At 39.9% G+C, this 22,054-nt stretch overlaps 1 protein-coding gene and 1 pseudogene across 9 annotated transcripts in view; one reads left to right on the plus strand and one right to left on the minus strand.

Moving 5' to 3' along the window:
- The window catches only part of LOC123785927 (uncharacterized), a 98,892-nt gene that overhangs the window by 59,454 nt on the left and 17,384 nt on the right, over positions 1–22,054 (plus strand). For 2 of the 9 annotated variants that reach the window (XR_015725176.1, XR_015725182.1), the window contains 3 exons: positions 5,204–5,340; positions 18,039–18,148; positions 20,313–20,440. Coding sequence is in view for 1 of the 9 variants with exons in the window: in XM_087863398.1 (XP_087719524.1) it covers positions 18,039–18,143; positions 20,313–20,440 (233 nt within the window). In the remaining 8 variants the exon portion in view is untranslated. Of the gene's footprint in view, positions 1–5,203; positions 5,341–7,133; positions 10,762–18,038; positions 18,149–20,312; positions 20,441–22,054 lie in introns of those variants that run through there. The other 7 variants (XR_015725177.1, XM_087863398.1, XR_015725179.1 and 4 more) reach the window with 5 other exon arrangements.
- LOC123785926 (proline-rich protein 32 pseudogene) lies at positions 15,967–16,884 on the minus strand (annotated as a pseudogene).

The raw sequence follows: 22,054 nt of genomic DNA on the forward strand, positions 1-22,054 counted from the left end.
ATATTAGGAGTGCCTGGGTGGCTCAGTCAGTTAAGTGTCCAACTCTTGATTTTGGCCCAGGTTGTGGTCTCAGGGTCTTGAGATCGTCCCCTTGTTGGGCTCTGTGCTGGGCTTGGAGCCTGCTTGGGATTTTCCTTGCTCCCCCCCCACTCTTGCTCACCCTCTCTCTAAAAAAATAAATAAATAAAGATTTTATTTTATTTTTAATTTTTTTTTAGATTTTATTTTTAAGTAATCTCTACATCCAACATGATTTTCAAACTCACAACCCTGAGATCAAGAGTTGCACACTTCACCGACTGAGCTAGTCAGGTGCCTGCAGTATAAATTTTTTAAAATCAAGGTTAGACAAAATACTAAATAATACTACAGAGCTTATATTAAACAACAACAACAAAAAGCAGTGCCTTCTCCCTCCCCACAGCTGAGGCTTTTAACTCTTTGGCAGTTTTCCTGATTATATTATGCATATAGCTGTACTGCTATTTCTTGTTTTGTAAATTTCTGGCTTTAGGGGCCCCTGCGTGGCTTAGTCAGTTAAGCATCTGCCTTTGGCTCAGGTCATGATCCCAGGGTCACCCCTGGGATTGAGCCCCACCTCCGGCTCCCTATTTAGCGGGACATCTGTTTCTCCCCCTCCCTCTGCTGCTCCCCCTGCTGTGCTCTCTCTCTCTGTCAAATAAATAAATAAAATATTAAAAAGAAAAAAAATATATATATAGTAGACTTTATCTATTAACTCCAAACACTCATATACTTCCCTTCCCCTATACTCTCCCCACCATTCTCTTACTATAATCTAACCTAATTTCTAGCTAATTCAGTATTTAGTATTTACATTATTATATAAATGTTGTTCGTTGGTAAGCCAAGTAAGTGTATTTGACTACTTTTCTTTCATGGTACAAACTTTTGTTTTCTTTAGAGTTAAGAATTGCCTAGTTTTTCATTCTATCAGTTTTCTGTCAATCTAACCAAATGTTTCATTAGGTTTTCAGATGCTTATCAATACTACATTTAACATTTCAGATAATCTATTGATTATCTCTGTCCTCCTGCTCCTATCTTGGACTGGTTGATGCCTAGGTTGTCATCTGAGGACTGACAATCTTTTTTTTTCTTTTCTTGTCTTCCTTCCTTCCTTCCTTCCTTCCTTCCTTCCTTCCTTCCTTTCTTTCTTTCTTTCTTTCTTTCTTTCTTTCTTTCTTTCTTTCTTTCTTTCTTTCTTTTAAAGATTTTAGTTATTTGTTTATTTGTTGGAGAAAGAGAGAGAGTGAGAGAGCACAAGCAGGAGGAGCAGCAGGCAGAGGGAGCCTGCTGAGCAAGAAGCCCAATGTGGGACCCTGGGATCATGACCTGAGCTGAAGGCAGACGCTTAACCAACTGAGCCACTGGGTGTCCCTCAGGACTGACAATCTTTACTAGTTTTGTGTGACAGTTCCTGTTTCCCAGCTTCCATATTTTCTTCTTTTGGTCAAGTCCCTCATTTTGCTGGGCCCATCCTTCAGTAGCTTCCTGAGAAAAAATGTATGGGCATCTTTGCATAATTACCCTCATAGGTGATTGTTACTTAAGAATAGGAATAACATTCTAGGATGGAAATAGCTTCCCCGCAGAACTGGAAAGGCATTGCCTCATTTTTTTCTGAACTCTGTTGCTGTCAAGAAGCTTGATGCCTATTCTGATTCCTGATCCTTTTTATGGGATTACCCCCTCTCACAATCCCCTAGAAATTTTAAGTTTTTTCTTAGCATCCTGGAATTTTATTGTGTGACTTGGTGTAAATCTTTTTTTATTCATTGGACTGAGCATTTGGTGGACTTTGTGATCTGAAATTGCATGGCTAAATTTCATGTTTTTTAGTCCTGGGACCTTTCTTGTTTATTTGATGATTTCGTCCCATCAGTTTTTACTCCCATTTTCTCTTTCCAAAGTCCTATCAATCAGATGTTGGACATCGAATGATCCTTTAAGCATCTTATTTTTCCCCTTCTATTATCCATCTTTTTTTTTCTTTTGATTTTACTTTCTAGATTTCCTTGCTTTTATCTTCTAACAGTTTTAATGGATGCTTTTGTTTATTTCAAAACCACATTTTAAATTTCTATTTAATTTTAATTTATTTTTCTTGTTCTGATTATTCCTTTTTTAAAACAACCATCCTTCTCTTGTCTCATGACTATAATACCTTCTTTTATCTCTCTGATGATATCAGTTACAATTTTTAATAAAGATTTGTTTTGTTCCTTGTGTTATCTTTGTTTTCTCTGGGATTTGTTGTTGATGCTGGAGGTTTTCCTCAAATATCTTGTAGTCATTGGTTATCTACTTATATTTTAATAATCTAACAATCTTCTCCAGAGGTAAGTAAGGTATACTAATTTATTTGTTCAAATACATTTTATACTTACTAGACAGAATTTTATTAAATTCTCTATTTGCTCACATTTAATAGTGAGGCGAGCAATGCTTCTTTTTATGCACAGGAAATACTCACGTTTCTAAGTCCTTGACCTTTCTGAATGTCTACAGGGTAAACTGTCTGCCTGCTTCTTGGTATCCACCTCTTTGGGTATTTTGGGTTTAGCTTCTTTTTCTCAGCAATGTGTGTTACCATTATTCCGTCTGTTTCCTAGCTTTCAAAAATGTGTTGTTTTTCCTCTGCTGATGTTCATTTCCTATTTGCCCTTGAGGTTTGTACCATTTTTTGGTGGGATTCCCCTCCTCCCTAAAAGGAGACAAACACATCTAGTTTATCTGCCATATTTAACTGGAAGTCCCTTACTGGTTTTTGATTTTTGGTAGTCTGGCTCATGGATATGAAGATGTCTTTTATATCTCTGAAATATTAAATTAATAAAAAATGTTGGTTTTGATTGACCAGCATTATTTTCTTCCTTCCTCTGGTAAAAGCACTTGCTTCATTACTTTGAGTGAACTGTCCCTTCTCCAATCCTTGTGATTCTATGGGGCTGCCAGTCAAAGGACCTCAGCCCCTGACCACAAGAATGGGCATGTGATCTAATCTGGAAAATTGGTTTTACCCTCATGGGAATATGACTCCTGAGCAGAGACAAATAGAGACCAAGAGTATAAATGGTGCTGAGTTTTCTTATTGGTGACCCCTCGAGGGATGGCCCATGATTGTACTAGCCTGGGTCCTTTGCTGGACATAATGAAACCAACTTTGCTACAGCAGGAAAGAGATTTAATGGGAGCACATTGGTGGTTCATGAAATTTTGGAGAAGATTTTAGAATTAGATTCAAAGAATAATCGGTGACTAAGTGTGTTAGTTTCCCACTGTTGCTGTAATGAATTACTACAAATGTGGTGGTTTAAGACAACACACATTTATTTTATTATGGCCCTGGATGTCAGAAGTGTAAAACCAAGATCTGCTCCTTCTTGGAGGCTTCAGGTAAGAATCTGTTTCCTTACCTCTTTTCAGCTTCTAGAGACTGCCCCCTTCTTGCATCCCTCCTGTCTCTTGCTTTTGTTGACACACTTTCTCTCTCTCTCTCTGATCTCCTGCCTCCTTTCTATAAAGACTCTTGTGATTCCAGTGGGCCCATCCGGATAGTCCTGGATAATCTCCCCATCTCAAGAACCTTGATTTGATCATCTTCGAAGTTCCTTCTACTCTGTAAAGCAATATATTCACAGGTGCCAGGGATTACCACATAGATCTTTCAGGAGCCATTATTCAGCCCAGCACATCAAGGAGAGCTAAACAGCCATGAGCACAGCTGGATTCCAGGGCAGCGTGCTCATCAACCCCTGCTGCTGCCAACATTCAACATGCACAAACAACGCCATCAGCTGAGACCCCAGAGCTGACTTGATTCTTCCTCCCCGCAAGCAGGGTACTGATGATTCCTTTGTCATCCAATATCCATTCTCTTCTCTTCCTTAGTAATAGAATTTTCAGATAGTCATATGACTGCCCAGAATAAACACCTTCGCAGCCTTCTTGCAGCTAGACATAGCCATATGACTAAGTTTTGGGCTATGAGGTATAAGTGGAATTGTCTGATGGAAGCATATGAGACACTTCCACAAGGAGGTAATTGGGATTTGCCTGGTTCGTTATCCCTTCTTGTGTTCTGCTGCCATGTTGGACCATGAGGACCAGGGCCACACCTTAAGGATGGTGGAGAGTGAGGAGAATGAGCCTGGCTTACAGGGAACTTCATGAAGTAGGGCTGCTATACCAACTCTGGACATCTCCCCTTCAGGCTCAGTTTATGTGAGAGAGAATTAAAATTCTATTTTGATGAAGCCACTGCTCTCAATCATGTTTAATGGAACTTAATCCTAAGTGATACACTGAGGCTTTCTTGTTCAGCTCTTTCTTCAATTACGTGAGCTGCTCCAGTATCCTTCTCATAAGCTTTAGCTTTTTTTTTTTTTTTTTTTCCTTGAGTTAGAAGGTTACTGTTTCTGGGCCTGCTGGAAAGAATTGTATCAGCCAAAGGAAGGTTTAGAATGTCACATACTGATAACATCACAGTGATTCTATCATAGTCAGAAAACTGATCACTGAATCCTCCAACCTCACAGTTCTCAACTGAGGAGACACTATATACCCTTGGGACATTTTGAAAATTTGTTGAGCCATTTTGGCTTGTTAAAATGGTTGGAAGATGTGCTGGCATTTTGTGGGCTGGGGCCAGAGATGTTCTGCAGTGTATAAGACAAAGCCACACATCAAAAAATTGTTCTTTGAATTGAATGAGACTTTCACATGTCCCACAGGACTTTCATGTATGTATAAAATTGACAGTATCTGTGCCCAGAACCCAAGTCTATTTTATATGAAGCTTTATGTAGTTTTGACATATTTCTTAAGATCACTGAATTTCCCAGGAATGTACCTACTATGTAAGCCAAGAGAAGACTACACACTGTTTGCTGGCGAATGCAGGAGGCATTCACTATTTTGAAAATGCACGTCCCTGACAACAATGCTGCTTATGGTATTTGAGTCTCCAGTGCAACATGCTGTGAATTTGTGGCAGTTACACTCACAGTGATTCCTCCCATAGATGTAAGCTCTGAGTGTCTAAGAGTTTACATTCTGAGATATATATATATATAACACTTTACTGTAAGTGTATTTTATTTATCCTTTATTTTATATCTAGATTATTATACTGGCTTAAAAAGTGTTTTGTGTAAATTACCTATGAATTCCATTTCAGGAAAGCAGAGGAGGCATTACAAAATGCTTGTTATAAAAAGGGGGCATTGGACCTGAGAGTGCTCCGGCCAGTAAAAACAAGATGATGTACTAGTGCAAGTAACATCTGGGGGAAGTCGAGTCTGTTTCCCACAGCTGGTAGGTATGAGTTCTTTGCACCTTCGGAGACTCCTTGATAAGGCTCAGGGGCTTCGCTAAGCATCTTTTCTTAGCCCTCAACATTACTTTGACGCTGACCAGGCAGATCATGGATTACTCCTATCTCCCTCCAGTGGATTGTTTTGTAACTGACCTTGCACACCAGTCATCTCTGTTCAGCTTCCATAACATTCCCTCCGTGACATTAAAAGTCAGTATTTTTAGATGCTGAAACCAGATAAACCCACATAGAAAAAATAAATCTGGTTCCACTTTTACTTCCTGTACGGGATATCATTAGCATATTTTCCATACATGAATAGGAACTGTCGTGTACCATATGTTATTCATCATATGGCATTATGCCTGTTTCAAGGATATTTTAATATAGCACAAAGGCAAAAGGCTTAAGCTGAAATGCATGCTGTGCATTGTGGTTTAAACTTTCTGGTTATCACGAAGCCTGAGAAAGTTAGCTTTCTACATATATGCCATAGAATGAGCTCTCAATAAATTACCTAGAAAAATTAACTGAGCAGGAGAAAGTTTGGGCAAAATAAAAATAAATTATTAGAATTTTAGTTTAATTTTGGCAGGGCCTCAGAGATTTTGCGATTATAGGCCATTTTACTTGGTGGGCAAAGGAGAAACTGGGAAAGAGCCTGGCTAACAAGGAAGTAGGAAGCCATGATTTCCCAATTCTAGTTATTAAAGCCTTGAAAATTGGATGGTTGAAAGCACAATATTCCATATTGAAAATACTTTCATTAACTCAATAAATATTTCTTGAGGCCCCTTTATGTATCAGGCACTTTGCTAGTTCCCCAGGAAACAATGGCGAGCAAAGACAGACACAGTCCCTGACCTCTAGGAGTTTAACTATAATTTTTTAATGTTTAAAATAAAAAACCACTTATGGTTATATATTTACAAATAGAGATAGATACTACTAAAGAAAGGAACCTAAAACAAAGGAGACCGACCACCCTGGAATTTTTCCGGATGCGTCTTCCATCTTTCCGACCCTGTTTTTCTACAGCTTTCATCAATGGGCAACTCGTCCCTCTGCTTTCATGTTGGATTTGTCCAATCAGAGACATGAGCAGGAGGTTAGAGGGTGGGAGCACAGTAAGTCAGGCTATTTACTCTCCGTCCCTGCCAGTATAGACAGACTTCTTTCTTTGCTGAAGGGCACAGCTATTCCCTCTGAGTTCCCCAAACCCCGCATCTTTCCTCCTTTAGGTGAGGGGTAATAGGGCTTCCTGCTCTTGCTAGCCCAGGATGCTTCACCATAGCTGGCTGGCTTCCTTTCACGGGACCTATATCTCTGTAAATGGTCCCCTCGTTAAACTCATCCTAACAGCACCTGGACTGATACATTAGTCAGACCAAAGTGGGGTAGGGCTGTTGTTGGAGAAGAGAGCGCTGTAGGTAAAGGGAGGAGCGCTGGAGTGCACGTGTGTGTAGCTGGAGCATAGAGGGATAGGAGGTGAGATGATGCTGGAGGGCGAGGCAAGGGCCAAATCCTAGGTCATAGGACGTAGTGGATTCCTTTTTTTTTTTTTTTTCCTCTCTCTTTCTCTTAATTTTGGCTGCTCAGCATTTGAAACGCCTTCTTGTGTTTGGGGAATTCCCCACTTTAGGAGTGTTGGTGGGGGGCTGGCCGTCTTCCTGTTATGGAAGCTCACCTCCAGGTGGCTAGGTGTATTCACAGCCAATCAAGAACACCCACCCCATTTTTGGATCTGGAGCCAGAAGCAGAACAGTGAAGAATTTTCTTCTCCTATTGGCAGGTATGGCTGTGACTCGGGCAGTGCTTTCCAGGGTGTTGGCGGTGCAAGCTGTGGCATCCATTTCCTCAGCCTTCTGGGTGGCTCACATCCTTTTATTTATCTCTTTGTTGCCTGAATGGGCCAAAGTCAATTTCTTCCAAGAGGCAATATCCTTTTAATAAATTTCTTTGCTTTTTAAATCGGCCAGAATCAATTTCCGTTGTTGGTAACTAAGAAACCCGGTAACTAAGTACACTGTGGTAACGAAGAACTTTGTGCCTTAATGACCTGGCTCAATGTTTTGACCTTTACCATAGAAACAAAGGGAGGCTATTTAAAGCTTTTAAGCAGCAGGAATAGAGCAGTGGCAGTGACAGATCAAGTTTCATTTTGGAAAAATCTTTCAGACTGCACTGAAGAGGGTCTAGATTAAATGTAGGGAAACCACGAAATAGGTGATGTTGGTTTAGACCAAGGGGGTCTTGCAGCGGAGACCAAGAGAAGTGCATGGACCTGAGGATTGTGTAGCAAGTGAGCTTCTATGATTAGATGTGGGGGTGGTTTAGGAAAAGAGAGGCATCAAAGATAATCTTCAGTTTTCTGCTTCCTGAACCAGTGTTGACTCTGTAGATTCAACTACTTTAAAGCCTTGATCCCTACCAAGGACATAATGGTTGGTCAAAATTATTTTTTCATCCTTCTGTGCTTTATATACATGCATAAACTTGTTGGAGTTGGGTAACGAACTGCACATAAATTGTCTTCAGATCCAGACTCTGAATTCAGACCATGTTTCAATGCTTGGCTATCACCCACGAAGAGAAACACAGTTGGGCTCTGAGTCACACTGTTAAGTAGTATTCAGTGCTGAGGATTCATCTGCAACACTCACATCAACATATCCTTGGGCTCTTATGAGTAGGAGGAAAACCTTTTTAGAGAAGCAAGAATTAGGCTGCCGTCTGTTGTGCATGGGCTTTGCTCCTTACACATAACTGGTGAATAAAACATTTAACAGGTGGTAGCTGGAAAGTGATATGCAGCATCTCCATTCATGAGAAAACTCTAAATTTTGTTTTCTGTTTAAGGACATTGCTTAAATGCCCTTCTGGGCTTGTTTGTACAGCCTCAGTTGAATGAATTATAAAGTCCACTAGCATCAGCACTTACACCATGACCTGACAACTGGAAATTGAGAAACCGGTGTTTCTTACTGGTGTTCACAGCCTCCTTAATGGGGATCAAGCTATGTTTAATACCTCTTCCAAACTTGACTTATTTACAACTTTCCTCAACCAAAATAATAAAATTTCAATTTATTGTGCGCTCATTTTGTACCGATTACTCTGTCAACCACTAATAAATATATTTTTATACACCCCTCTCACATGATATATTTATTTAATTCTCATTCTAACCATGTAAAATAGGTATTTCTGACCCCACTTTACATATAAAAGAACTGAGGTCCACATTTAGAAATCCTAATCTGAACCCACTAATATGTTACTGGGCCTATGCCAAACCACTGTGCCACAAAATCATCTGACTTATCATTTGTTCCTCTCCTTTATTCTATGTTCCCTAACTGCTATCAGTCCAGAATCTATCAAATTGTTTTGAAATTAAAGGGATCATGTTATGTATTCTTATAGAGATAAAAGCGTAGACAAATAAGTTGGTGAATAAGTAGAGTGAGGATTTAAAGTAGTTAAGGAATTGAAAATTCAATGGGTTAAGAGAAGTCATCAGGATCTCTGATGAATCCAGGAAAGTTGGCCTAACACTTTTCAGTGGATTCTTCCATATGGATCCTATAAATTCGGGTGAGAAATAGGATCAGAAGCTTTCTTTTTTCTTTCTTTCTTTTTTTTTTTATTAGATTAACTCTACACCCAATGTGGGGCTCGAACTCACAGCCCTGAAATCAAGAGTTACATGCTGTATTGACTGAGCCAGGCAGGTGCACCTAGGATCAGAACCTTTTTAAAACATTATACAAGGGTTGCCTGGGTGGTGCAGTTGGTTAAGCGTCTGACTCTTGGTTTTGGCTCAGGTTGTGATCTCATGGGTCATGGGATCTAGCCCCACAAAGAGCCCTACATTGGTCTCTGCTGTCAGCATAGAGTCTGCTTGAGACTTCTCACTCTCTCTAAAATAAATAAATAAATCTTTAAAGAAAAAAAAAAACCCACCAGACAATCTCCACTACAATAAAGGGGAAATACTGGCCCTGGAGTCAAAATGCAGGGTTCGAATCCCAGCTCTGAATCCTAGGTTTATTACCAGTTGTATGAACTTGGGCCAATCACTTGACATCCCAGAGTCTCTGTCTCCTCAGATGGTAGCACCTTTGTTATGTAACATTTGTGAGTATTAAATGAACAATATTTATAGAAGTTATTTATCAACTATAAAGCATTACACAAATACAGATATTATTAACTTCCTCGAGGCCCTAAAGTTTGAATTTTTGGAAGTGAAGTCTAGGGCAAATGATGTCTGTGTTCCTATGAACAGAGCAGTGTTACTAACAGCACTATCAACCATCATGGCAATTTAAATTTTTGTTCAATCTTCACGTTTTATTTTCTTCTTGCAACAGCACTGTGAGACATTGCCAGTGTATAAAATTTACAGAACAAGAAACTGAAATAAGTTCTCCAGTGTCAGAGAGAAAATCAGAAATAAAATCAGGATTAAATTCTATCTTGCATTGTGCATTTCCCCTCTTTAGAATATCTTTGCTTAAGCCCATTTATGGGTAAAAAGCATCTGTGGTTAAATTTAGCAGATAATGTTGAAAGATGAGACTAAGAGAATATATTTAGAGAGAGAGCCTACTTAATATGAATTGTTATCTGCTAGCAAAAAAAAAAAAAAAATGGGTTTGAGGTATTCCTAGAACTCGGTCTAGCAAATTACTCATTAGTAAGGGGGAAAGTCTGTGAGAACTGTACCTAAAAATTTTTTAAAGCATCTCAATTTTGCATTTATATCTGAAAATGATTTTTTTAAAGTGATTTATTATTTCTTATGCAAGGTGTCCCATACTTATTGATATGTTTACATGGTGCACTAGCAAGCCATCAGTGGAAAGTAAAACTTAATAAAACAATACATAGTTGACTATCCAGTGATTCTTAAAAGTTAACATATGAATTTTTTGCCTTTCCCAGGGCGCCTGGGTGGCTCAGTTCGTTAAGCGTCAGACTCTTGATTTCAGCTCAGGTCGTGATCTCAGGGTCATGGGACCAAGCCCCATGTCAGGCACCATGCTCTGTGTGGAGCCTGCTGGAGATTCTCCCTCCTTCTCCCTCTGCCCCTCCTCCCCCCCTCAAATAAATAAATTAGTCTTTAGAAAAATAAATTGCCTTTTCCAAATATAGGTTGGAAGCCCAAATTATTTTATTATTAGCCTAAGTGCTTTGGTTATCTTTAGCATGAAATATTTTTATCTCTATTTGTATAACCCATAGGATTTAAGCAAAACATTGAGGGAGGAGGAGCATATGAACATTGTTTAGTGGAACATTTCATTTTACAGGTGTACTTTGGCTTGGAAGTTGTCCATTTGAATGTGTTACTGATAAGATGGCTTAGATTATTCTTACACTGTTACTGATATTTCTATGCGGAGGGATATTGATTTCTTGGGCTTTTCTATGCTTCTTTAGTCTTTTCATTCCGAAAGAGGAAGGATGACTTACTGTTTTGTTGAATTTGAGAGAGGAACTGGGCTTGCATAGTCCTATCCATTTGTAGAGACACTATTTGGTATGTCTTCCTAGCTTACAAAAACTCCTTGAATACTTCCTTGCTCCCAGGGTTGGGTTGCCAGGCAGCAGGATGCCCCCCCTCTGGCCACAGGCCACAGGCCACAGGTGGAGGAAAGAGCACTTTGGGCCAGTGAGACTTTCTCTCTAGAAATCCGAATAAAGAAGTAGAGTCAGTCTGGCCATGATACTGATGTACTGGCCATTGTTTTCCTCTTACGTGGATCAAGAAGAGAATGCTAATCTGCCAGAAGAGGAGGATAAACTAGGTCCAAAGAAGAAAACCACCTGCATTCTGATGGCTTTTCAGTTCTTATGGCCAGTTCTTTTCTGGGGCCTAGTTGAATTTCTAACATTAGATTCTATGAAACATCTGTGTCCTTACAATAAATCTTCTCTTCTTGCTTTTGATAAAGGTAGCTCTAGTTCTTTTCTGTTACATGTGCTCTAAGTATCCTAAATGACACATTATTTAGTGGTCATTAATAAAGTAAATAGTCTTACACAGGCTATTTGAGAAGGAGGCTGCTGGTACATGTATTTATTGATACAGCCATTTTAGGTGGTATAATGAAATTTTATTTTAAATATCCTTGTTTGGTTGAATTGATAAAACATTATTTATAATATGTAAAGAGCATAAGATATAGCCATGTAGATGGGGCCTATTTAAGCAAGCCTGGCCAGTTTTAGTAAGTAGGAATATATTTCTAACGAAGGAGTATTTTGTTATTGTTTTGTTCTGTGGAAGAAAACAATTGAATTAGTGAGAACAATTAACCAAATATTGATCAATGTCACATACTGGGGATCAGGAGTAGTCCATTCAACCTTGACAGGAATATCTATGAAATCCTTAAAATAAGCAAAATGAAATAAGTATGGTATTTAATGGTTGCTTTTCTTATTAGCTAAGGAATTATGCAAAATGGCAACTCTTATTGAGGCATAGTATAATTTATTTTATGTTATGGTGACTTTTTATCTCTGTTAATTAACATGAGTTGTATTTGTGCAAGGAATATAGGGATTGCCAAGATGTAGTCCGTGCTCCAGTGTCACTTGGAGTTTCAGAAATTGGAAATCAGCCAAATTCCAATTTAAGATTCCATTTTGCTGTATTTGCCATTGCCAACTATAGCTTCCCTGATAGTGACTGGTCAGCATCAAAACATGCCTATTGCTAGTAATCAGAGGGATGAGGTATGTCTAGAACCAAAGCAGGACAGAGTGTGATTCAGTTTTGTCATATATGAGGATAATTAGCCTGACATTCCCCACTCCCCAACTTTCCCAAGAACTTGTGTAAACATCTCCCACTGCCCAAATGAAGCAAAATTTGAGATAAAAGGAAAGATTCATGTGTTGCCACCATACTCAGAAACACACTGAAGGTGACCAGTTGATGCATGTAGGCCACTAAGGTTTTAAATCTAGGTATGTGACTGGCATAATTGTACTTGGCAAGTTATATGTGTTTAAAAACAGTGATGGCTAAAATATGCTGATTTTAACAAAAGATAGAGCAGACTGTGCTAGGAATAATTAATTTAGAATACTTATATGGGAAAAGTTAAAGCTCAAGATGTTTTACTTCTTAAGAAAAAACACGTCTGGAATCTGCAAGTGTCCAATGATAATAAAATGTTTTGTAATGAGGATTCTGAAATCCTAATATGAGTTAAATCATTGCAGTGATTTAAAATGAAGTCAGGGGTGCCTGGCTGGCTCAGTTGTTGGAGCATGCAACTCTTGATCTTGGGGTTGTGAGTTCGAGCCCCGTGTTGGGTGTAGAGATTACTTAAAAATAAAATAAAATAAAATAAATTGAAGTCAAACATGAGTAAGTGGTTTCATGAGAATGAAACTTACATTGAATCAGAGTATACTAGCTTCTGCTCCTGTCCATTATATTTTGTGCTTCTAACAAGCCACGATGCTTCTTCACTTACTTAGTTCATTTATGTGTCCTCAGTGTTAACGTGATTTAACGTATACTGTTCCAGAATTGGTGAAGACTATGCCAGTTAATCCCTCTGAATTTCAGAGAAGCCTTTTTTTTTTTTATAACTCTAGTTACTTTACAAACTGTACTCTAATTTTGAGTGATATGTAAGTGAAAATAAAATAAAATTCAAGTTACTTTCAAAAGGTATTCAGGGGCACCTGGGTGGCTCAGTTAGTTAAGTATCTGACTCTTGATTTCATGATCTCAGGGTTGTGGAATCGAGTCCCTCATCAGGCTCTAAGCTGGGCATGGAGCCTGCTTAAAATTCTCTCTCTCTCTCTCTCTCTCCCTCTGCTCCTCCCCACCCTAAAAAAAAGCTATTCTTTGCTTGGAAAATCCAACATGACTTCATGATAAAAACACTCATAAACTAGGACAGGAAGGGAATTTTCTCAACCTAATAAAAGACATCTACAAAAGCCACAGCTAATATCATACTAAATGGGTGAAAAACTGAAAACTTTACCTTAAGATTAGAAACAAAACAAGGATGTCTGCTCTCACTACTTTTATTTGACATTGAAATGGAAGCTCAAGCCAGAGTGATTAGGCAAGAAAAAGAAATGAGAGGCATCCTGATTGTAAAGGAAGAAGTAAAAATATCTTCTTTACAGATGACAAAATCTTGTATGTAGAAAATCTAAAGGCATCTATAAAACACTCTAAGAACTAATAAAGAATTTCAGCAAGTTTGCAGGATACAAGATCAATATACAAAAATCAATTGCATTTCTATATACCAGCAATGAAGAAATGATATCCAAAAATGATATTAAGAAAATAATTCAATTTATAATAGAGTCAGAAAGAATAAACTACATACATTGGGCTTCATGAGAAAAGAATAGATACATACATTGGGCTCCATGAGAAAAGAAAAGTCCTGCTTCAGAGAATACTACCAAGAAAGTGAAAAGACAGCTTATGGAAAGGGAGAAAATGTTTGTAAATTTTATATCTGATAAGTAACTTGTATCTAGAATATGTAAAGAACTATCACAACTCAATAATAAAAAGGCAGGGGCGCCTGGGTGACTAAGTCAGTTAAGCATCTGTCCTTGGCTCGGGTCATGATCCCAGGGTCCTGGGATGGAGCCTCCCTCAGCAGGGAGCCCACTTCTCCCTCTTCCTCTGCCCCTCCCCATGCTTGTGCTCTCTCATTCTCTCTCTCTCATGAATAAATAAAATCTTTTAAAAATAATAAAAAGACAAATAACCTGATGGAAAAGTGGGCAAATATCTGAAGAGCCATTTCTCCAAAGAAAAAATACAGATGGCCAATAAATACATGGAAAGATGCTCAATGTCATTAGTCTGCAGAAAAATCAAAATTGAACCTACAATGAGATACTACATCACACCCAGTAGGTTGGCTACAATCAAAATGACAGACAATAGCAATAGCAATTGGTGTCAATGTGGAGAAATTGGAAAAGCCATACATTGCTAGTGGGAATACAAAATGGGGTAATCTTTTGGAAACAGTTTGACAGTTTCTCAAAAGGTTAAACAGAGTTACCGTATGACTCAGCAATTCCACTCCTAGGTATATTCCCAAAAGAAATGAAAACATATGTCTATATAAAACTTGTATATAAATGTTCATAGCAGCATTATCACCCTATAATAACCCCAAACTGGAAATAATCCAAATGTCTATCAACTGATGAATGGATAAATTAAATGTGGGATAGGCATCCATAGACTATTATTCAGCAGTGAAAGGAATGCAGTAATGATTTGTGCATCAACATTGATAAACCTTGAAAATGTTATGAAGGGTGAAAGAAGGCAGTAACAAAACCCCACATGTTGTATGATTCTATTGATATGAAATGTCAAGAATGGGCAAAGCTATTGAGACAAAAGCTAGATTAGTAGTTGTTTAGGACTGGGGAAGGAGGAGTTAAGTGGAAAGTGAGTGCTAATGTGTATGGAGTTTCTTTAAAGGTGATGAATGTGTTCTAAAATTGGTTATGGTGATGGCTGCACAATTCTGTGAATATACTAAAAATTATTGAATTGTACATTTAAATGGGTGAATTGTATGATATAAGAATTACATATAAACTTTATATGGGGGAGAGGGAGCTGTATTAGGGTTCTCCAAAGAAAGAGAACCAATGAGATTGGTACATTGATTGATTGATTGAATATAAAGAATTAACTCACATGATTATGGAGTCTGGCAAGTCCAAAATCTGCAGGGTGGGCCAGGGGCTAGAGACCCAGGGATAAGCAGAAATTGCAGTTCATATCTGAAGGCTGTCTTCTGCACAATTCCCTCTTTTTTTTTTTTTAAAGATTTTATTTATTTATTTGACAGAGATAGAGACAGCCAGCGAGAGAGGGAACACAAGCAGGGGCAGTGGGAAAGGAAGAAGCAGGCTCACAGCGGAGGAGCCTGATGTGGGGCTCGATCCCAGAACGGCGGGATCACGCCCTGAGCCGAAGGCAGATGCTTAACCGCTGTGCCACCCGGGTGCCCCTGCACAACTCCCTCTTGCTCAGAGGAGGTCAGTCTTTTGTTTTATCCAGGCCTTCAATTATTTGAATGAGGTCCCCCCACATTATGGAGAATAATCTGCTTTACTCGAAGTCGACCAATTTAAATCTTAATTTCACCCAAAAACACTCTCACAGGAACATCTGGAATAATGTTTAACAACATATCTGGACACTGCTCTGGTCAAGTTGACAAAAAAATTAATACAAAGCCCTATTCTTCCCATTTTCTCATTGGTCCCAGAGACTGGAAAACTTTAGGAAAGGCATTGTTAATTTGTCTAAAAAGGAGTTCTAGATATAGCTTGCTTTGTACAGTAAAAGTTCAGTGGACAGTGTGTACCTGATAGATTAATTAGGCTATTAGTAGAGTTAATAATGGGAGCGATAAAAATAATTCTTTTTTTTTTCAAACTTTAGAATCTTTATTGAATAATCTCCAAACATGTAAGGCACATTTGTGCTAAGCAAAGCGTTAAGAGGGTAGGGGGTTTCAAATATAAAAACATAAATGAGTAATTTTCACCTCTTCCCCCAACCCTTTATTCCCCTCCCTTTTTTGTCATCAGTTGTTCTCTCTGTTTGAGGGCGCAGGAGCCGGCATGCTCCAGGAAGGAGAATTGGCAAAGTAAGAAGGTAGTGGAGATCCAAATATCTGGGGTGGAGCAAAAGCAATAGGCATAGCAAGAAATGGACTGAAACTCGGAGGTCGAGGAGATATAAAACAATGAACAGGAGGGCGAGACGGTAAACTGGGAGTACCAGAAGACAAGGGGAGAGGCCTTGGCCAATTCCCCACGGGGTGCGGGGGGTTGGCCTCCGGGTCGGAAAGAAACATGAGCCAGCCTTTCCTTGCCGGCCATTCTTGTATTTCCTGGAAGCAGTTCCATCATTACCCCTGATCTAACGATGGGGATATGTGGGGGGCCTCTTGTGGACCTCTGGAGGAAAAGAACCCCTGACCTCGTGGCAAAGCCGTGTATAACCTTGTATTATTGCCACCTCTCTCGGTGCCCCCACTGCTGACCCTTGGCCCCCCTACCATCAGTGCGGGAGGGCTGCCAGAGAATTCCTGGGACACATTAATAGAATCCTGCCCCCTAAGCCTCCAGCCTGCCAGCCTGCCAGCCCCTCTGGGCTATTTACTTCTGCTGTTGCTAGGGACTCTTCCGCAACAGCAGGTGGTGGCGCATAGGGGTGTTTGTGAGCTCTCCAACGGTGAACGGTGAACGGTCGACAGGAATGCAGGCTCCTTCTGTCCCGGAGGGGCGCTCCAGCTGCTCTCTCGCCAGGTCAGTCAGCACATTGAGGGGAGGTCTCAGCAGGACGCGATGGTGGCCCCAAGTCTCTGCATCATCTTTTGGCATGGAACTCGGACACTGGACACGTCGTCTGGGCGCGGCTCCCGCAACCCACGCTCATCTGCAACTACTCCATTGGGCGAAGGGGCATGCCCACCAAGGACATTTTCAGTACAAGCCATGAAGAAAGTTAATCAGGAAAACCTTCGTGAGGTGATGGAGAAAACCAGCTGAACGCCCACGTAGGCCAATTCAGTCTGGAGAGAGGGCTTGTGCTTCTGCTGTAGAGCAGCCTGGTAACTCGAATGAAGCCAGGGACCAACTGCCAAACATAATTCTTAATAATAAAATGACATAGTATCTACTTCTAGAAGTTTCCTTTTTCCTAAACTTTTACACAGCTAAAGGTTTAAAATGTCATTCATGTTGACATTTCTCCTTTTTATTAGCATATATATTTTGTGAGTTCCTTGTAGCATATATTGTGAGTTTTGCATTTAAAAATGTTTTTATTTTATTTTAAAGATTTATTTATTTATTTGAGAGAGAGAAAGAGCACAAGAGCAGGGGGAGGGGCAGAGGGAGAAAGAATCTCAAGCACACTCCATGCTGAGCATGGAGCCCGACTCAGGGCTTGAGGCCAGGACCCTGAGATTATGACCTGAGCCAAAATCAGGATGGCTGCTTAACGGACCCAGGTTCCCCCAAAGTGTTTTGATTTTATTATTTTTTTTAAATTTATTTTTTAAAAAGAAGATCCAAACATCTTATTTTATTTTTAAAGATTTTATTTATTTGTTTGTCAGAGAGAGAGTGAGCGAGCACAAGCAGAGGGAGAAGCAGGCTCCCCGATGAGCAAGGAGCCTGATGCAGGACTGGATCCCAGGACTCTGGGATTACCACTTGAGCCAAAGGCAGATGCTTAATGAACTGAGTCACCCAGAGGTCCCTGTTTTGATTTTAGATGCAACAATCTTTCCTAAACATTCACCAGGGCCAAGCAATGAAAATGTTCCCATCTGGAAACTCATACATTTAAACACAAGTTAAGCTCTTATTTCTTTGTATAAAGGCTGCTTTGTTTTTTATATAAAATATTAAACCTGGCAGGGAGCTTATATAAATGTGAGGAAAGAGTACTGGAAGGAGATACACCAAAGAGATAATAATGGGGAGATGAAAAGGGAACTGGAGCTGAGAAAATGGGGAAATTCTAAGTGGTCTTCAAACTTATCTGTATTATATTAAAAATTGATATGAAGAGTATATGCACTGATCACTTTTGTAATTAGCAATGAAAAAACAACATATCTCTTCTGATTCCCTTATTTTGCAGATTGCAGAATGTTGGCTTGGAGGAGGTCGTTCTACTGCTGGCAACAGAACTAGAAGCCAGGTCTCCTGTCGCTTAGTCCTATGCTCCAAACCATCGACCCAACCAGTAATGTACTACAAAGATCAAAACCAGCTTTTTTTCATATACTGAATATACAAAATATTAACTAGCCTAGAAGCTTAGTAGGTTCTTTTACAAAAATTCAATTGCAAGATTTAAATATGTGTTTTCTAATACCAGTAGGAAAAAAGACCAGAGTGCCTTGGAGAAGGGACTCTGAAGAACTGGTGGGCCTGGAGATGAGTCAAAGAAGGAGGAAAAGAGGGTAGAGAGGCATAGGGCTATGCTGGAGTGGGACTGGGGACAGACCAGAGTCACTTACCAGCAGTCAAACATGGCTCCTATGGTGTGTGAAAAAGATAGCACTTAGCAGTTGCCCTATATTGAGTCCAGAAAGTTCCCTTAGTGATTTTACATCTGTGAGCATGAAGAGTTAACTATTTCTAGAAACTGTTTTGATTTACCTCTAAACCTGAACTTGGGTTCTTAGGGTCTTCTAGATATACGTTACTTGGAAATAAAACAGTATTTAATTTTGGGGTGCCTGGGTGGCTCAGTTGGTTACGCAAGAGCTTCCAACTCTTGATTTCGGCTCAGGTCATAGATCTCAGGTTAATGAGTTCAAGCCCCGCAACCGCTATGGGCTCAGTACGGAGTCTACTTGTCCCTCTGCCCCGCCTCCTCTGCCCTTCCCCCTGCTCAAGCATGGGTGTTTATGCACGCACGCTCTCTCTCTCAAACAAACAAACAAACAAATAAATAAATATCTTAAAAAAAAAAAGAAAGCAAAAATTCAAGTATACACTTTAGGAAAAAGCCAGAGCCATTTACTATGTAAGAAGTAATAGTAATTTTTTAAAACTGTAGGTTTGTGCAATTCATCAGAAGGTATTCTTGCACTATCTTGGATCATCTCTTCTATTGCCATCTATTTTTTTTTTTTGAGAGAGAGAGAGAGTGTGCAAGCATGAGCAGGAAGGGGCAGAGGGAGAGAGAGAGAGAGACAATACTAAGTAGGCTCCACACCCAGCATGGAGCTTGACACCAGGGTCCATCTCACAACCCTGAGATCATGACCTAAGCCGAGATCCAGCTGGAGGCTTAACCGACGGAGCCACCCAGGTGCCCCTATTTTTTTAGTATTGTTGACACACATTCTTTTTTTAAAAAAATAATTAATTAATTTTATTTAGAGAGAGAATTGAGGGAAGGGGCAGAGGGAGAGAGAGAGAGAATCCTAAGCAGGATCCATATCCAGTGCATAGCCTGACGCATGGGGTCTCACAACCTGATCTCACAACCCTGAGATCACAACCTGAATGGAAATCAAGAATCGGGCACTCAACTGACTGAGTCACCCAGGCGCCCTGACACACATTCTTTGGCATCTTGAACAGATATTTATTTATTTTAGTTATTTAAACATTTTGTCATTTTAATTTTTCACTTACTTAAGACACCTCAACAAGCTTTTTAATTCCTGAAGTCAGAACTGCATTTTGCACCCCACTCCATGATGAGTATACAGTGTATGTATTGTTTGTTTATTGAATAAGCAGAGACTTAAAAGTGAAATTTTAGTGTAGTTTCATTTTTTAAAAAAGTTTGTTTATTTATAATCTCTATACTCAACATGGAGTATAGAGAGCTCGAACTCATGGCCCTGAAATCAGGAGTTGCATGCTCTTCCGACTGAGCCATCCAGGCACCCCTGAAATTCACTGTAGTTACTTTCTTTCTCTCTCCCTTTCTTTCTTCCTTCCTTTCTTTCTTTCTTTCTTTCTTTCTTTCTTTCTTTCTTTCCTTCCTTCCTTCCTTCCTTCCTTCCTTCCTTCCTTCCTTCCTTCAAGATTTTATTTATATGTCAGAGAAAGAGAGCACAAACGGGGAGAGCAGCAGGCAGAGAGGGAAGCAGGCTCCCAGCTGAGCAGGGAGGCCAATGCAGGGATGCAGGACTCGATTCCAGGACCCTGGGATCATGACCTGAGCTGAAGGCAGTTGCTTAACCAACTGAGCCACCCAAGCATCCCTCATTGTAGTTCCTATTTTTTTAAGATTTTATTTATTTATTTGACATTATAGTTTCTAAATTCACTTTATAGTAGTATCAAAATCAAATATCCCAAGCTCCAAAATGGTCTGAACGTGTAAAACTTAGTGTAGTTGGAGTTGATCACCTGTAGTTACCAACCATGCTCAATGTCTTCTTTGTAGTGGCAGATTATGAATTTCCTGCTCTCCTCATTAATACCAGTACCTTGGAGCCGCTACATACACATGGGGCTCCTCAGTTCTGTTTATTGCACTGCTGTAGTTTGTGCCCCAGAAGCACAGGAATTCTGGTAAGTTCTATCTCAAATGATTCCCATCTTAAAAGAAAAAGAGCCTGGTGCATTTTTAATTTTATATACTGCATCATCCAGTGTATACCTGACCGGAGAGCATTTCTATTTCTGCTTACACTTGTGCTTATCTGATGATCTGATCGGGTTCCTTGGGTTGTGACTCAGCTCAGTGGATTTCAGTCACTGATGGGTGTGGAGTGGCCGTCAACTGGCAGGTTGACTGGTTGCTGGATGATCGGGGATGGAATCTCTGGTGACCGGTGGTTGGCTGGCCCTCAGCTGAGGCAACAGGGAAGATTAGACTTCGTGTGTCCTATCTTCCAGGAAGCTCGCTGGAGATTCTTCACAGGGTGGTCACTGTTTCAAGATCTGTAAGAGAGCAAGCCCTAATGTGCGAGTCCTTTTCAAGTCTCTGCTTCCTTCATGGATGGGATTACAAGAGTCTCACAAATCCTTCCCAAAGCTCGAACTCTGCCTTGTCCTGGCCTGACACTCTTCTCCCTGAGTCCTAGCCCTGATCCAACAGTAATTAGGTACAGGGATATGGCCTTAAAGGATCTCTAATGATGGAGCTGAATCAATTTTCCTTATTCCTGTCCTAGTTGGGATACATAATTTGTACAAGTCTCTCGTAGTAAAAGTATCTTGTTATGAAAATAGAATGCTTTGTCCCTAGTAATCAAGTTTGAAACCTATGATTCTACGTTATCATGGCATTTCATGTTTTTAAGCTTCTTTTATGTATTTGCAGCCTGACTCCAGATGAAATTTTCTGGTACTGACAAACTTTCAGTAATTGAGTTGTAAGTTAACATTCTTTGTCTTATAAGCAAAAAGTTCATATGTGGGACTGATAAGCAATCACTACCTTCTCAGGGAGCCAGAGACTTGCATGCTGTGTTGTCAAGGCAACAGCTGCCCATGTCCTCCCAGCAACAGGATCTGTTCATACGCTATTGAAGCTAACACAAGTGTGAGTCTGCTGCCACAAGGCAGGGGTCAGTTTGCGAATGATGTCTCTCTTGAGGACTAATCAATAAGAGCATTACCTTCACAGACAGAGACCATAGAAATGGCAAACCATATGAAGCTGGCACATTGTCTTCCTTTCCCTTATATCCGAAGCTCTGATGACAGCACACCTATCTTTCTTTGTTCAGTTATGTTCTTTTTGTGAGCTGTAAAGATTTAAAACCCCATAGCTGACCCAGAATGTTCAACTGGGACAAGTCCTAATGCGTTGTCACTTTCAAGAGAAATCAAAGTCCTAAGTTGATAGAGAACAGCCTTTGGTGGAGTAATCAGTGGTAAACAGAGTGGTAGGAAAGAATAGTGAATCTAGAAGGATGAAAAGAAACAAGCGTATGTTACAGAGAATGACTTTCTACACTAGCAAATTAGGAGAGTCTGACCTTCTCTGAAGCAGCTGACATGAGGCTCTAAGGTCCTGCTGATAATAACAGGACTTCCACCTTCACAGACAAAAAAAGAGCACAATCTGGACAGAATATGCTCCCATACTTTCCTGGATCCTGGGAAAAACACCTTTTAAAAAAAACCCAAACCAAATTCTACATTCTAGGTGAAAGATGATACTGATGAATAAGCCTC

Source organism: Ursus americanus, chromosome 7 (genome assembly GCF_024610735.1).
Source record: "Ursus americanus isolate L20-20 chromosome 7, mUrsAme1.1.p, whole genome shotgun sequence".
Taxonomy (NCBI): Eukaryota; Metazoa; Chordata; class Mammalia; order Carnivora; family Ursidae; genus Ursus; species Ursus americanus.